The sequence below is a fragment of the Tinamus guttatus genome, unplaced genomic scaffold (assembly GCF_059628265.1).
Source record: "Tinamus guttatus ecotype Peru unplaced genomic scaffold, ASM5962826v1 Tinamus_guttatus_pri_ptg000198l, whole genome shotgun sequence".
In the NCBI taxonomy this organism is placed as follows: domain Eukaryota; kingdom Metazoa; phylum Chordata; class Aves; order Tinamiformes; family Tinamidae; genus Tinamus; species Tinamus guttatus.
The window spans coordinates 108,268-124,491 of NW_028288732.1; the positions used below are offsets into that span (position 1 = coordinate 108,268).

Consider the following 16,224-nt stretch of genomic DNA (forward strand, 5'->3'; position numbering starts at 1 on the left):
TTGCTACCTCTGTAGCTCAGTAAATGCTTTTCCCAGACTTTTTTTGCAGACACTCTCTGCAAAATCCTTTTATCAGTGGGAGCTGCTGCGTTGCAGCTCTCTGTGGTGTGGGCTCTTCCATCTGCCTGGATCCAGATGGAGGTAAGTGTCATACAGGGCCAAGCCTCCTATAGTTCCCCATCTCTCAGCATTAATATGAACCATAGTAACTGCACCAGGATTTTACTTCCTCTTCCAAGTGGATTTGTTTCCTTTCACCTGAGGCCTCTTTGGGCCTGTTTTGCATCCCATCTCAAATACAAACCCAGCTTTTGGTTGCTTGTTTATCTGTGGTTTTTGTCTTGGTTCCATGAAGGTCATTTCCTTTGGTATTTTTCCACAAGTCTGTCTTTCTCGCTGTCGCTTCTTGCACTTGTCTCGTATGCTTGGGTTGGACCGTGCAGGAGCTAAAATAATTTGAGCTCCAGGAGTGAAGAGTCTGGCTTGGGCTGGGAGTTCCCGTTTGTCCTGATTTCCAATTCCAAGAGACTGGAAGTGTCATTGAACTTTCAGGGGCCTGGAGAAAGCATCCTTTGATGTCTCAAAACGTTGATCTGGGGGTTGGAAGCATGGTTTGGGCAGGGAGAGCGAATGCAGAGGAACTCCCGCAGTTCTCCATGCAGTTTCCCATTCTGGGTCAGGCTTGTTTGCGGAGCGGTGCCAGGGCCAGAAGGTCACTCCAGAGATCCAGGTAGGAGAGGTTGCCAGGGGCTCTTCAGCTCACTCTGGAATCAAAGTCTCGAACTTGGCTTTGTTAAGTATTGCTCCTGGGAAGGCCTGTGAGATCCAGTGGGTCCTTCCTAAGTACTCTTCCTTTTCCAGGATTTGGGCTATGTGAATGGTAAATCTATCCCCTCTCATCTCCCACTCAGTGACACCTGCACAACTGAACACAAATGCAGCTGGAACCAAACGTCTCTAGCCTCTCTGGGATGTGTTTTTCCTGATGGATGTCCAGTAAGGATAATTGTAAGTGGGATGAGTAGGAGTTTTGGGGAAAGAGTTACCATCCTGGATGGTCTCTTTAGTCCTGGCCTCGGTGACGGCCTGGACAGTAACCCGGCTCTGGGATATGCGGGGAGGCCCTGGTGTGGTTCGGGCCTGGCAGCTGTGGTGTGTACAGGCAGGCAGGAGCACAGCAGGTCCTCTGCAGGTCAGAGTCTCATCGAGCCAAAACGCCCACGATCTGTGTCTCCCTTTTTACACTGTGCCACAAAATGAAGGAATGGGGAAGAGAACTTGCCCTGGGAGCTTGGGAGAGAAATTAAAAAGAGGAGCAATTGTCTCCCCTTGCCCTCAGAGAGCCCCTCTTGCCCCAGACGCTGCGCAGATACGTGTCCTATGAACTCTGCACAGGGGATTAAAAGATACAGTGGGGAAGACCCCAAGAATCCCTTGTCGTAGGAGAGCAGACGTCCCGAATCCTCCAATCCCGTTTGATGCGTGCTGTTTGCCCACCAAGGCCAAGCTCTCACGGGTGCACGTGTGATTGCTGGCACGTGTGTCCCCAGGCTAGGCCTGCAGCCCCGAGGGGACCGCGTCCCTGCAGGAAGCGCACGTGTGTGTCTGGGCTTAGCCTGACAGGGGAGCGCTTTGCACTGAGATCCCTGCTATGCTGGAGAATCGCCCTCTCCAATTTTCCCTTCTGGGGAAATTGCAGCAAAACTTGTCCCTTTGGCCCCAGCATCTGATCTTGCTGCACAGAGGAGGATTTTGCTCTGGAGCTGGGGGATGCTCACGTGTAGACAGCAATACATGAAGATGTTTCCTTTTGTTATGCAGCATCATTAATCTGTGATGGTTTGGAGACAAGACATCCCTGCCCTAAGGGGTGTGCAGTACCGCAGGTCTTGAAGATGAGGTCACTTTTTTGGTATTTTAGTCCCTGAAGCTTGTGTTCTTAGGTCTCTGTTTCGTTTTGTTGTTGTGGTTCTGTGGGCTGTAGTAGATGGGGGTGATTAAGGTCATCAAAGTGACCTACCTAAATCATGCCCTTTTGGGTAAGGGCAGGGGGGTTATAGTAGAAAATTCACTTTGGTGTTAAATTTCTGGCCTTTGTGATCTTGGAAGACTTATCACCGCTTCATGAAGGCCTTTTCTCTCAATAACTGAATTAAACAAGGCAGCAGATTTTACTTTATCCGCTCTACTACTGTGACATCTTCCTGGCTCTTTAGTGAGCCGCTGCTTTTATTGAATCTTCTCAATCTTTGTGCCTCCCCTAGTAACAAACTCCTTGTTATCCTTGCCACCGAGATACCTAACGTGCTTAAGGGGTTCCCTTTTCTCGCCCTTCTCTTGCTGCTGCCCCCTGACCCCCATCCTTATTCTCCACCTTTGCTGTTGAGTCCCACAATTGCTTCTCTCTGAATATCCTCCCTATCGGGAGGCTTTAGATGGAGGGATCTGGATGGGGGCCCCGGAGAGGAGCAGCGATGGCCGCGCGCTCGTGTCCCCGAGCCCCGCGCGCCGTGTCCGAGGCCTTGCCGCCAGCTCGTGCTACGCCATCTTCTCCCTGAGCCGCGACCCCCTCGCGGTTAGCGGTCCCGCTCCGGAGAGCGCCGCGCTGGCTGGGGCTCCCTCCTGGCTGCTTCCAGTCCCGCCTGGGCTGGAGGCCACCGAAGGGAAAGGGGGGCGGCCGGGAGCGCCGCAGCTGCGCGCTGGGAATGTCTGCGGAGCCCAGGGCTTTCCAACGGCGCAGCAGGCTCCGAGCTTTGGGTTTTATTGCTGCCTCCCTCTCCTGCGCGCACGCTCGCTCTCCCCACCTTCCCTTCATTCCTAGAACATGACTGATGCAAAATACCCCTTAATTTCCTGAGCCGGGCTGGGGCTCCCTAGAGAAGGAGGTTTCTGCCCGCCTCCCTGTTGCCCGGCTCCGTTTCCTTGCTGCAAGCTGCCATCTCCGGCTCCCCTTGGCCCTTCCCGCCAGGAGAGGATCCCCCAGCCCTGGGCTCCGGCGGGGTTAGGGATGGAGCGCGGGATGGCGCTGCCTTTCCTCTCCCCTCCCCCAGCTCCCGGAGCAGATGTGCTGTTTGTGTCAGCGCTGGCAGCGCCGCTTCCCCCCGCGCTCCTGGCTCCGGCTGCAGCAACCCGAGCGCGGTCCCCTCCTCCCCCCCGCCTCGGCCCCAGTGTCACTGGGGATGGAGGCTGAATCATCCGCCCACTCGCCCTGCCTCCCCGGTAACCCGCCCTCCCTCCCTCCCTCCTGCAGGTCTCTTTGTTGGAAAATTCAATGCAGATGAGCGTTTGGAGCCCGTGGGCCAGACGCCGCGCGAGCGCTTTGGCCGCGCCGCCGCTGCGGGGCCGTTTGCACGGAGTGGCTCGCTGTGGAGAGCAGAGCCACGCGCGGGCTCCCCTGCACCGGGGAGCTTTCCTGCTTCGTGAGGGTGCCTGTTCTCTGCCACGTCATAGATCCCTAAACCTGGAAAAATCTGAAACTGGGCAGCCCTGAAGAACGGGAAACTCAAGACAGTCCCTTTGCAGTCAGCTTTGCACAGATGTTCTCCCTGCGCTCCTCTTGCTCCCACCACATAGGAAAGCTTTCCAGGAACCAAGAGAGCCAGAGCTCATTTGGGTCTGTTCTTTCGGGGAGTATTCTCAGGCCCCACGGCCCGAGGGCTCGTCCCGGCAGCTCCGTGGTGGTTTCCCCTCACGGCCGCCTCTCCCCGCAGCCGCGCAGGAGGAAACGTGGCACCACCGCGCGCAGCTCCCCCGGAGGCCGCCCAGCCCGCGGCTCCTAGCGGGAACCTCAGGTCTCGTTCGTGTGAACCCGCAGCGGGAAGCGCCTCGCACGGAGCGCTCAGAGGTATTTCAGGGCAGCGCTGAGGCTAGGCAGGAATGCAGGACTCGCATAGCTCGGAGCCTGCGCGCGGCTTGACGGACGTGAGCAGCGTTACAGGGATTTTCTGGCTCAGCCTGTGCCCGGCTCCAGGCCAGCGCTATCAGTCTGTGCTCTGGGGATGCTAAATATATAATTCATTGTGCTCTGGCATCTGGGTGATAAAGAGCAATAAATAATGCAGCGGCTGGGGTAGAGAGGTGCTTTGTGCAGGGAGAGCGCCACTCCCGGGGTGAAGCGCCTCTCTGGGATGTCTGGGGCAAGAGCAGAGTAATAGGAGTGATGAGAGCATCAGTGCTCAAGGCAGCAGGAGTTTGTTTTTCATTGGATGCTGTAGCTGAGGGTGGGCATGGGTGTGCGTGGGAGCTGATCTCTGCCCCAAGGAAAGCAAATTAGTTTATTTGTGCTTAGCTGTTGGTCACTTCAACCCTGCAAATACGTCAGCCCATCCCTTCACCCACAGACAGGACTCTGTCCCTGAGGAGGCAGCACTGAAAATTGGCTCTGCTTGAAGCTCTCTCTAGGAACTGGCTGGAGTCCAGGCTACTGGCGACACTGTGAATGGATGCTAGTGCAGCCGGGCTGGGTGCGTGCGCTTGGGAGTGAGGAGGTGACAACCAGCCTGTGTGTGCAAAGGTAGCCCGGGGCGCTGGGGAGATGCCTGTCCCAGAGAGACTGACCATGTTTGATGCCCATCTTGGACGACAGGAGCTTTGGGCAAGGGGAACACGCTCTGAAGAAGCATTAGGTGGGCAGGGTTTTAATCTGGCCTCTCAACTGCTTTTCTGCTCTTTTCCTGCTTCTCCATCTGTGCAAAAGGAATTAACGCTCATCTTGGAAGTGGATTAGACTGCTCAGACTATGACCCGCTTTTCTCCCCAAAGAAACCAGAAGATTTCGCTGCTGGAAAAACAAAATCATCAGCACTCCTCTGCTGTGAAGACTAGTAGTAATGTAGCTGCTTGCGTAATACAGAAACATGATATTGTGGCACAACTATAACGCTTGAAGCGATGTCGAAATATTATGTATATAATTAAAAAGTGACAATAACATTTGGGAGGCAGCATGTTTAATGTATTTCACTTTCATGTATTAAAAGCCATTAAAATAGGATGTGATCAGATCATTACAAAGAAGGTATTTATTTAGAAATAAGCAAACTGGTAAAAATGTATGTCTGAATTTTGTTTACTGATCAAAGTGTGAATGAGGGGCAGAACAGCTGGGTTCACATGGGAGATCTGTTTTGCCCTTGTTTTCTTCTCCCCAGGCTGCTGGACACGGCTGAGGGCATGAGACAGGCTGGTGTTAGGGAGCAGCAGGGAGCTGCGGGCCCTCTCTCTGCCCCCTGCCCAAGTCTGGGCTATTTGTGGTTCGGTGCAAACACACGACGTGGCAAAAGTCTCCTTTTCTCTGAAGACCTGTGCCAGCTCTAACTGCCTCCTCTCCCCTCTGCAGGGTGGTGAAAGAAGAAATCTCGGATGACAATGCCAAGCTTCCCTGTTTCAACGGCCGGGTGGTGTCATGGGTAAGCAAGTCTCTTGCTTTGTTATCTCTCTGCCTGTTCCTACTCCCTCTGAAAACCATCGTTTGATTGCACAGTGCCAAGCAAAGCACTAGGAGCGCGCGGTAGTGCTACCAAAGCCGATGGGCTGGATGGCCACGCGGCAACGTGGTGCCGGGTCCCCCGTGCCGGGCAGGACGTGGGCTGCCTCTGCCGAGCGCCCGCCGTAACTGGTGCCTAGCGGAGGTGACGGTCCCAGCCTGCCCGCGGTGTAACCCGTGTGCCCCTACGGCAGGGTCGGCTTTCCAGGAAAGTCCCACCGCGGTGACTGGCGCAAAGGGCATAAGTGACTTTAGTACTGGTGAAGCCGACTGGATTTGACTGCCCTGAAGACTGAAGGTACTGCCTGGGCAGAGACTGAAGGTACTGCCTGGGCAGCTGCAGGACAAGCTTCTCCCTCCGTGCCATGCCATGCACATGCTCTGCCCCCTGCCCGCATGCCTCCCTCTGCCCCCAAGGGGACCCTCTGTTTGGGGGGGAGAGGGAATTCACTCTCCATAGACCATCATCCCTTTTTCCGTCCTGCTGAGCTGCAGTTTTTGCTGGCTGGGGAGTGTGGATCTGCCCCTGGAACAGAACAAAGACCCTAGTGCCTTTTCTTCAGGGGCCACCAAGCTTCTGCTAATGAGGGGCAATCCTCAGACTCTTGCAAATGAGGCTCCATAAGACCTGATGCTCCTTCTCTCCCGCATCAAACAGCCTGGGCTGGGGGGCAGTGAAGCGACTGCGTTTGGCAGCGGAGGGTGGGGATGGCGAAGGCTGGCGAACAGGACCGGGCAGGCAGGCGCCCTGTTGTCAAACGAGCTCCCGCAGCCCGGCCGGCAGGGCCGGGAGCGCGGGGTGGAGCCGCGTGCGCACGCGGAGCGGAGCGGAGGCCGCGCGGGCGCCCGCGGCTCCACACAAAGAGGCCGCGGGCCGCGGCCGGCCGCTCTGCAGCCCTCCCTCTAGCGGCTAGCGGGGCCCTTCTGCTCCTCGTCCACCATCCGCGCTGCTGCTGCTGCCTCCATCCCTGGACGTTTCTTCCTCGCTTCGTTGCCAGCGGCCTTTCATTTTCATGTGCTCCCCCGGGGGCTCGGAGCCCCCTCCATGGCTTGTTTTACCTGGTCTGCTTCTCAGCATGGTTCCCGTGCGCTGCCAGCCCCGCGCACCACGGCCCTGCCCGGGGTTAGCGCCACTGCCAGCAGCCTCTGGGACCTCTCTGTGTGCCTGGCAATCCCTTTTTCTTTCCCTGCTGAGATCGTCCCTGTCTGTGGTTGTTTTGGGGACAGGGGAGCATTTGCTTTGCTGTTTCTGCCAGACAGGCTGGAATGAGGCTATTTTAGAAACATGGTGCTTATTTTACGAGCAGGAAAGATGGGGGGGTTGAATAGAAGTGAGTATTTTCTAGCAGCGAAAGAGACAGGAAAAGTGTAGGGTGGTTATTGAAACCTTCGCTGGAGGAGATCCCAGCCCCAGGGGTTTTGAAAGAAGCAGCGCCAGAGCCCCTGCTCAGAACACCCCTCCATCCCCTCCCGCTGTGTTTGGAAGCTGCCAGCATCCAACCTCTGCACTCCAGACCTACTTGCTTGGTCTCATCTTGACACCTTCAAGCCCAGAGCACTCTCAATTTTCCCCAGGCAATGCTGGCCACTGCATCTCTTCTCCCCTAGGGCTCCCAGGCAACAGCCGCCAGCGCAGGGATGTGGCCCTCCAGGGAGTGGGATGTGTCCTGGGAAGACATGTCAGCGGGAAGATGCTGGGAGCAGAGCTGGGCATGTGCTGGGGCCTTGCTGGAAGGAGGCAGGCTGAGCAGAGAGCAAGGCAAGAGCTGGATAGGCAGTTGTGAGGGCAGGAGCTGCTGGGCTCGTCCTGGTGCCTGCGGAACGGGCTCTGCAGCTTTGTCACCCCAGGGCACTCTCTGCCCTGTCTGCTCCCTCCACTGGGGCTTTCCTGGGGCTACTCTGTCCTCCTTGCTCCAGCTGCATCCCTGGCTCTTTTCCCAATGTTTCCCTGGCAGCAAACCTTTCCTCATCTGCTCCGATGATAATCTCCGGGCTCCATCTGCCCCCCGTTTTCATGATCTGCCCAGTTCTCAGAGCTGGGCAGTGCATGGCTCATAGTGTGTCATCAGTGATGCTGGGAAGTGCCCAGAATCTCTAGACACTGGGGCCCTGCCTCCTCCTGTCTGGTTGGCAGCTGCTGCTGCTTCCTTGCTACATGAGTGGTTCCAGTGGCAGAGGATTTCCCGACACATTTCCCGGCTTTGTAGTTGGTGAGCAGGTACCAGCTCACCAGCTCCTTTCCAGCCCTTGTTTCATGGTCTTCCTCACTCCTTGTCCTTGTCCATGATGGCTCATCCTTACTTTCATTATAGCAGACCTCTGCCGTCATTACATGAGTAGGCAGCTGTTTTCTGCACATAGACGAGCCCCGATTCCTGCCTCGGCGGCCTTGTCTTACTGGGCTGTTCCACAGCCTGCTCCTTCTGGGGCAAATCAGGGTGTTTTCTGCCCTGGGAAAGATGCTGGGCCCGGAGGATGGCTGGAGGCTCTGCCTAACCCACTCAACCGGACACAGCTTAAGAGTTTGCCAAGGTTTTGTGGAGCTCGGATCACAACGTGCTGGAGCCTATTTGAAGGCCAACCTTGGCTCTGGACTCTCACCCCAGCTCCCAGGAGCAGGGAAGATGAAAATCCTACTGGGTCCTACAGCTTGAGATGAGTAAAATCCAGAGAAAGCCGGAAAACCAAAGGCTAGTTGCTGTCTCCTCTGAAGTAAGCACTGGGGGGAGTCCGCTCCTTGTCACGGGACATTTGCTAAAATTTGTTTGAGCACAAAAGCTGTGCAGTGCAAGTGTGGAGATTAATGGCAGAGACTCAAAGCAAGGCTGTTAGTCACCTGGCTTTCACTGCTCAAGAATTCCCTAAAAAATAGACAAATGACAAATAGATGGAGTCTGGGAGTGTGTGGAGGGGGGATGTTGCTAAACACTTGGCCTCATTCAATACCCCTCCTGGGCACTTGCTGTTGGCCACCCTCAGAGATGAGTTACCGGGCCAGACAGGCTTTATGGCTGACTCATTTGGCCATTCAGATGTTATTCGTAAATGTTTTCCTGCCTCCTCAGCCATTTCATTCTCTGTTTCTCATCCCTCCAGCTGGTGTCTGCAGAGGGGTCACACTCAGATGCTGGGTCGGTCTGTGCCGATAACCAAACGGAGCTGCCGCCCTCCATGGAGCGCACAGGAGGCATCGGAGACTCCAGGCCCCCCTCCTTTCAGTAAGTTACCTGAGCACACGGTCTGGTTTCCTGGGGACCTTGGTGGCTTTGTGCTCAGTCAGGATAGGAAGACCAGAGACTTGGGTGATCCTATCCAAACTGGCAGGGGTCACAGCCAGCCAGAGGACCTCGTGATAGGAGCAAATTTGATGGGAGCCTGCTTAGACCATTCCCTGTTGGACATGTTTGTCTCTTTTATCTCACAACAGCCCTAACACCGGGGGGAGTCGGGAAAATCTGGACAACGAGACAGAGACAGACTCAGTGGTGTCATCGCAGAGAGAGCGACCTCGTCGGAAGGATGGGCCTGAGCATGGTGAGCGTTGGTGCCCTGGCCAGAGCTCTGCAGCACATGGCTGGGGCACGATGGGGAGCAGTAGCCACACACAGGGGACAGCTCCATCTATTCTGCAGAACCTTTTTGGCTCAGAAGGGCTGTTCCATGACCTGAGGCTTTAGGGTCATGGAGATTGGAGCTAGCCCCCTGTGGCATCAGAGGTTGGTGATGTGGCTGTTAGGGGCTGTTAGGGGCAAAGGGGGGCTGGTCCCATAGAAACCTCAGGAGAGTGAAAGAGACAGCAGTGCCTCAGACCTTCCCAGTGAGAAGTGCAGAGGCTGTAGCCTTCCTATTGTTCCATGCTGCTCTTTGGTCTGCCAGGGACCAGCTAGAACAGCCTTCCTTGACTTCAGCAGCCTTCATTCTGGTTAGCTCATCAGTCTCTTCCTCATCTCCTAGCAGGATCAAAGAGGATCCCACAATAGATGGATCTCGGAGCCAGCTGCATCAGATGGGGCTGTCTGGTGGCCAGGCTCCTTCTGAGAGGGTGGCTGTGGGCCCTGAGGTGAGGGATTCCCTGTGGCCTGTGTTAATCCCACTGAATCTTCTTGCTTCCCAGCACCCAGGGTGAATGGGACAGTGAAGGGAGAGCGACGCCGAGACCTGGGCGGGTACGAGAGCTCCTCCACACTCATGAGCAGTGAGCTGGAGACCACCAGCTTCTTCGACTCGGACGAAGATGACTCCACCAGCAGGTAAGAGTTTAGGGCCTGCAGGAGCACTGGCTTCTCTCTACCTTCCAGCACAAAGAGATACCACCAGAGAGCACAGTGGTTTGGGGTCCTTGTTCAGACCTGCTGTTTTCTTGAATTTCACCCAGCAACCTCCTCTGCTACGATCTCTCCCCTGTCTGTTGCTCTACCTCTCTGCCCCTGGAGTCCTCTATTCCTCATGCCCTTTTCTGCGGCTGTTGTGTTGCCAGAGCTGCCCCACAGCAACAGAAGAGCTAACTCTTACTTCTGCCCGTAGGTTTAGCAGTTCAACAGAGCAAAGTAGCGCCTCCCGCCTGATGAGGAGACACAAACGGCGCAGGCGGAAACAGAAGGCTCCACGGATTGAGCGAGTATGTGAGGGCTGGCTATTCTCAGGAGGAAAATGTAGTTTAGAGTGGGCTTGCTAAGTGAATCTCTCCAGAGCTGATTGACATTCAGCTGTGTTTGCTGTGGGCACGTATTTCCTTTCCATAGATCCTTTGGATAGGTTGACTTATAAATGCTGAGACCTTACAAAATTTTATAACCTTTCCTAAGCTAACTTAGCCTTAAGAACTGGGACCATGGACCTTGTCCTGGCTGTGGAGAGGTCATAAGAGCTGTGGCGGATGCCGACAGCTCTGTAAAGCTCCCACCCTTAGTCTGGAGCTGGGGGTGGTGGCTGTGGTGCGTTAGGGGTGGTAGGAAGCACATGTGAAGGGAGCTGAGGCTGGAAATACTACCACGGCACAGACAGACATCTCATGCTTTGTTTGTGTTTGTTACAGTCATCATCCTTCAGCAGCATCACAGACTCCACCATGTCCCTGAACATCATCACGGTCACACTCAACATGGGTGAGTTGAGGCATGACCAGAGCCTTGTGGAGTGGGATGGGGCATTGGAGCAGGGAGTTGGGGAAGAAGCAAGGAGAAAGCAAGAATGCACAGGGAGGGGTGGGATGGATTCCCTGGGAAAGTAGCTTGTCCTGAAACACGGTGCTCTCAAGTTTTGTCATGTCCTGGGAGGTCTCTCCAGGCGATAAGTGTGCAAGTGACCATGAGTAGCACAAGATTTGTCTAAGGTTATGGCTCTTTGCACTTCTCGCTTTATGATAATTTATTTCTTTTTCCTTCCATTCCTACAGAGAAATATAACTTTCTGGGCATTTCCATTGTGGGACAGAGCAACGAGCGTGGAGATGGAGGCATTTACATTGGCTCTATCATGAAGGGTGGTGCTGTGGCAGCTGATGGCAGGATTGAGCCGGGCGACATGCTCTTGCAGGTACTTCACACCCACGTACTTCCATCTTTGAGCCTGGGAGAATAGTAGGGAAAGACCCAGAAGCCTCCTCGCACATTCTGGCAGACTAAACCCAGGAAGCTCCTCCTGGAAGGAAGAAGCTGAGTCACTACGGAGCTGAGTGGGGAGCTCTGCCTCTGGCCACATCTTAGACTCATCCCTTTGTGTTGTTTGCAGGTGAACGATATTAACTTTGAAAACATGAGCAATGATGATGCTGTACGGGTGCTCCGGGAGATTGTGCACAAGCCTGGGTAGGTGCTCTGGCTTTGTTTCTCACTTCTGTGGGCAGCTCTATGGTATGTGCTTGGGGTCTGCAGGTTGTCTTCCAGATATATCTTCCAGCAGCTCTGAGACTGCAGGAACCCAGAACTTGTATTTCTAGTATTGCTTTGGTTCCTGGGTTTTGAAACCTAAAGAACTGGAGCCAGCGCAGTAGTGGTTAACTATGGGGGTGCATTCTAACTTTTGGGGGTGCTATGTCATCTTTTTGCCTAGCTTGGCTAAGAGGAGGATTGCAGCTCCTATTGCCTACCCCATTGCTTTGTCCATGCCACTAGGGAAGTCCACATGTGGTAGGGGATAAGGGTGCTGTGCTGGCTACTTTTCTCTGCCCTCCCAGGAGGAGAGAGCCTGCATATAGCTTCTGCCTCAGCTCTCCTGGGGGATTGTGCTACTGGGCTCTTGTCCTAACTCTTGTCTTTTCGCTGCAGGCCCATCACCCTGACTGTTGCCAAGTGCTGGGACCCCAGCCCCCGAGGCTGCTTCTCGTTACCTAGGAGTAAGTGGATAGCTGACTCACCCTTAATGCTGATGCCCAGCCCATGTGAGAGCCCTGCCTTGAGCACTTACTTGCTTGTTGTCTTGTTCCTCTCCTTTGTGTGTGTGTGTGTGTGTAATGCCCTGTGGCACTGGAAACGGGGTTTGACAGGGGCTCAGCTCTCATGCTAGGTGGCCACAGTGTCCTATTCCCAAGCCAAAATGCCCATAAGCCCAGCCCTCCTTCCCACATCACGCTGGGGACGCGTTTCACTGGGTCAGGGGGGTCACTTGCTCAGAGCGCCAGAGGACAGAGAAACACCCCCCTCAGCCATAGGGGAAATCTCTCCCTCTGCACCTCTCCTGCTGACCCTCCCTCTCTTCTTTCTCTCCCAGTTGCTCCCCAGCGGATCTGGGCTGGGCCAGACTCTCCATGCTCCGATCCGGGTGAGTCCCGGCAGATGCTGGGGATGAAATGGGCTGTGCTGAGTCCCTGTCCCGCCCCCAGAGCTGCATTTGATGAAGGGATGATTTCTGGTAGCTTCTGACTGACCTTCTCTTTCCTGCAGGTGAGCCTATCCGGCCAATTGACCCGGCAGCCTGGGTGTCCCACACAGCAGCGATGACCGGCACCTACCCAGCGTACGGTATGAGTCCATCCATGAGCACAATCACTTCCACCAGCTCCTCCATCACCAGCTCCATCCCAGAGACCGAACGTAAGTTCTCGTGCCTCCGCGCTCCCTGCACTGCACGGCTTCCTCACCTGCACTGTGCCCTAACGGGAGCAGTACGTCTGTGTGGGGAGCGTTTGCCGAGCTGAGGGGAGGGAGCTCTCACTGGGCAGGGGCATGGATCAGCAGGAGTTCCCACTGGGTGAATTAGTGCCACGTTTCTTGGTCTCTGCTTAAGGAGCACAGAAGAGCCTGGACAGCATCCAGGAGCTGTGGAGGAGAGACTAAGGGAGCGATCTGGGGCTCTCAGCTGAGAGTGCAGGGTCAGAGGGGAGTAGGTTTGTCCTTGAACAACGCATGCCAAGACAGTGGATTGGGCAGGATGGAGAAGGCTTTTAGGAGCAAGGAACTTTGCAATGGAGCAAGGGCCTGTTGAGCAGAGGGCTGTTTCTGAAAGTTTTGAGTGATTCTAGTAAACGGAACCCAGAAACAATTGCCTAGAGAGCTTGGAGCTGCAGCAAGAGGCCAGGAGCTTGCTGCAGCTTTGTAAGGAGCAGTGAACTCCCTTGCTGAGCTGTGTAGGCTGAGATGGCAGCTTTTGGATCTCATCTGCCTGGGTCTGGGTGAGAGGAGATTTTAACCTCTGCTTATGCAAGAGGAAGCAGCTCATAACATTGGAGGGCTGCAGTGGAGATTAGGCCAGCATGCACCCCATGGCTGTCTGTGATGTATTGTTCCCTGGCCCATTCCTCCTGGCTGTGATGCTTCCATGTGGCCCTGTGGTCTCTTCTGCCTCCTCTCATCTCTGCTTCCCTTACCTCTCTCCACACAACAGGCCTCGATGACTTTCACCTGTCCATCCACAGTGACATGGCCACCATTGTCAAAGCCATGGCCTCCCCAGAGTCAGGCCTGGAGGTGCGTGACCGCATGTGGCTGAAGATCACCATCCCCAATGCCTTCATTGGTAAGTGTCTGTGCTGCCTCCAGCAAACGCAGGGATTGGGGAGCAGGGGGCCAATTTCCCAAGCAAATGCTTGTAAAGAGAGCATCTTAGTATAAAATTACTGTTGACTGGGCCAGGGTCACAGACTGAGCCCTTGGTTCAGCCCTAAGCCCATTACCTTTTCATCTTTGGGCCCACTTTGCCTTGTCTCCAGGCTGGCCCTCTGTTTCAGGGTCTGCTCTCCCCTCTCTTGCTGCATTTAACCCTAATGTTTCGTGTCAGGTTCGGATGTGGTGGATTGGCTGTATCACCACGTGGAGGGCTTCACAGACCGTCGTGAATCCCGCAAGTATGCCAGCAATCTGCTGAAGGCTGGCTACATCCGGCACACCGTGAACAAGATCACCTTCTCGGAACAGTGTTACTACATCTTCGGGGACCTCTGTGGCAGTATGGCACTTAGTTCTGGGCTTGGCATGGTTGGGAGGGAGAGGATGGTGGGGCAGGGCCCTGCTAACAGCTGGGGACAGAGCCGCAGCGATTGCTGTCAGGCTTGGCCCCTTCTTCCGCAGACCTATTTAGAGAGCGATGAAAAATATCCTAGCTCCCTTGTCATGCTTGCTGGGACTCCAGATTTGGGAGCGCTGCTGGCACTGTCATGTGCCACACAGTCTTCTCCCTGGGGCAGCCAAAGCAGAGGCTCAGCCTCTTCTGCCTGGATTTGGCTCCAGGCTCTGAGCTTTCATTGCTGGCAAGGGAGTGGTGCTGTGACATTTGGGTTCTGCTCAGATAAGAAGGATGGGGAAGACTAATTGGCGAGGGAGGCTCTAGCTCTGATGTGGTCCTTTCCCTCTGTGCTTGTTCTGTCTCGGAGTGACAGCTCCGAGTCATGCAGCCTGGCTGCCATCCAGGCAGGAAGCACAGATGGCTGCAGCGTTTAACAGGGAGGTACCAGCTCCTCTCCTCTGCTGTGTACCCCACCATTGCCTATCAGTAAGGGTGGCCACGAAGCTGCTTCATCACCCCGGTTGCCTTTCCACTTGCCTTAACTGCTGTTTTGTACTTTCTTGCAGACATGGCTAACCTGTCTCTTCATGATCACGATGGCTCCAGCGGTGCTTCCGATCAGGACACTTTGGCTCCTCTCCCACACCCGGGAGCTGCACCCTGGCCTATGGCTTTTCCATATCAGTATCCACCACCTCATCCATACAACCCCCACCCCGGCTTCCCTGACCCAGGCTACAGCTATGGAGGGGGCAGTGCAGGCAGCCAGCACAGTGAAGGTGAGTGAAGAAGACCCAAATGTACCTGCAGAGCTGCGCACGTGTCCTGTGCACTAGGGGGAAGCAGCAAGAACAAGCTGGTCCTTTGGGCAAGACCCTGCGCATGGGGGAACTAGGTTAAAGCCTTCATTTAGATGAATCCCATAAGTGTTATGGGATTAGAGTTGAGAGGAGACTGAGATGGTGTCTGGGCTGCACTGTGCTGTAGTCCTGTCTTGGGAGGGGTGCAGGAAACTTCCCTCCTGGCTCCTCAGATGCGTCACAGAACCTTGCCCGTCATGTTTTGCAGGGAGCCGGAGCAGCGGTTCCAATCGCAGTGGCAGCGAGAGGAGAAAGGAGAGAGAGAAAACCGGAGAGTCCAAGTCAGGTGGCAGCGGGAGCGAGTCGGACCACACCACCCGGAGCAGCATGCGGCGCGAGCGCGCGGCCAGCGAGCGCTCGGTGCCTGCCAGCCAGCACAGCCAGCGCAGCCAGCACTCCCTGGCTCACAGCATCCGCAGCCACCACAGCCAGCAGTCGTACGGGCCGCCCGGCCTCCCCCCTCTCTTCAGCCCCCCCATGTTGCTGATGCCTCCACCACCGTCAGCCATGGGGCCCCCCGGGGCGCCGCCGGGCCGCGACCTGGCCTCTGTGCCCCCCGAACTGACAGCCAGTAGACAGTCCTTCCGAATGGCCATGGGCAACCCCAGTGAGTTCTTTGTGGATGTAATGTGAAGCGCCCGTCCCCTGTCTGTCTGCTGCCCCTCCTTCCCCCTTCCATCCCCGTCGTTTGTCTCCTAGGACCAGCCCCAGCTTCACCCCCTTGTTTTTATGGGTCTTTTTTTTTTTTTTTTTTTTGGTCTTGATAACTACGAGAGAAAAAAAAAAAAAGGGAAAAAAAATAAATGGAACTAAACCTTGATTCTAATCCCTCCTCGAGCGGGGCGGAGGGCCGTGCAGGCCTGCTGAGCCCTGCCAGCCCAGCCCGCCACCACACTTGTGTATTGCCAACGGTCGTTCCCTCCCGCCGTCCGTCCTCTCTAACCCCATTAATCCGCATCCGTCCCAGCGCCCTGTGCTGCTTGCCCGTGTGTCGCTGCTGCCGCGGTCCTTCCGCCCTAAACATCTCTTCTCTCTTTTCACCCTTATGTGTTTCTTCTATCAAGCAGCAAAGAATTACGGGGTGTTTGACTTTCTCTGAGCCTGCCGCCCGCAGGGGGGAGAGCTGGAGCGTGGCCCGGCAGGAGGACACGGAGCTCCAAGGGCGCTGGGCGCGCGTGGCGCTGAAGATGGCTGCTTTTCTCCCCCTAGCGGAAGCCACGCTGCCCTTCCCACCTCACTGAGAGCGGAGCAGGGCCCAGCTCTGCCCTTAGATGCATTTAAACCCGAACAAGTATAATTGCCCTTTGGCTAATGTGTGAATGTTCCAGGGCTTCAGTGCCGCCGGGGAGTGGAGCGATGGTGCCGCTTGCCATCTGCCTTCCTCGCCTTGCCCGCCTCAGGCCAGCTTTGAGCCTGGCACTGCCCTGGGCAGGACCCTCC

At 55.6% G+C, this 16,224-nt stretch overlaps 1 protein-coding gene across 4 annotated transcripts in view; it reads left to right on the forward strand.

The window, feature by feature from the left end:
- Positions 1–15,902, forward strand: part of DVL3 (dishevelled segment polarity protein 3) — a 29,422-nt gene extending 13,520 nt beyond the window's left edge. Inside the window, exons 1-16 of one of the 4 annotated variants that reach the window (XM_088523827.1) lie at positions 4,576–4,625; positions 5,339–5,408; positions 8,582–8,703; positions 8,913–9,019; positions 9,600–9,735; positions 10,010–10,103; positions 10,521–10,590; positions 10,881–11,020; positions 11,216–11,292; positions 11,752–11,819; positions 12,194–12,244; positions 12,367–12,516; positions 13,307–13,438; positions 13,700–13,867; positions 14,491–14,703; positions 14,993–15,902. In XM_088523827.1, coding sequence (XP_088379953.1) covers positions 8,657–8,703; positions 8,913–9,019; positions 9,600–9,735; positions 10,010–10,103; positions 10,521–10,590; positions 10,881–11,020; positions 11,216–11,292; positions 11,752–11,819; positions 12,194–12,244; positions 12,367–12,516; positions 13,307–13,438; positions 13,700–13,867; positions 14,491–14,703; positions 14,993–15,417 — 1,878 coding nt within the window. In that variant the 5' untranslated portion in view covers positions 4,576–4,625; positions 5,339–5,408; positions 8,582–8,656 and the 3' untranslated portion in view covers positions 15,418–15,902. Of the gene's footprint in view, positions 1–4,575; positions 4,626–5,338; positions 5,409–5,701; positions 5,784–8,581; positions 8,704–8,912; positions 9,020–9,599; positions 9,736–10,009; positions 10,104–10,520; positions 10,591–10,880; positions 11,021–11,215; positions 11,293–11,751; positions 11,820–12,193; positions 12,245–12,366; positions 12,517–13,306; positions 13,439–13,699; positions 13,868–14,490; positions 14,704–14,992 lie in introns of those variants that run through there. The other 3 variants (XM_088523825.1, XM_088523828.1, XM_088523826.1) reach the window with 3 other exon arrangements.
- Positions 15,903–16,224: the final 322 nt, after the last annotated feature.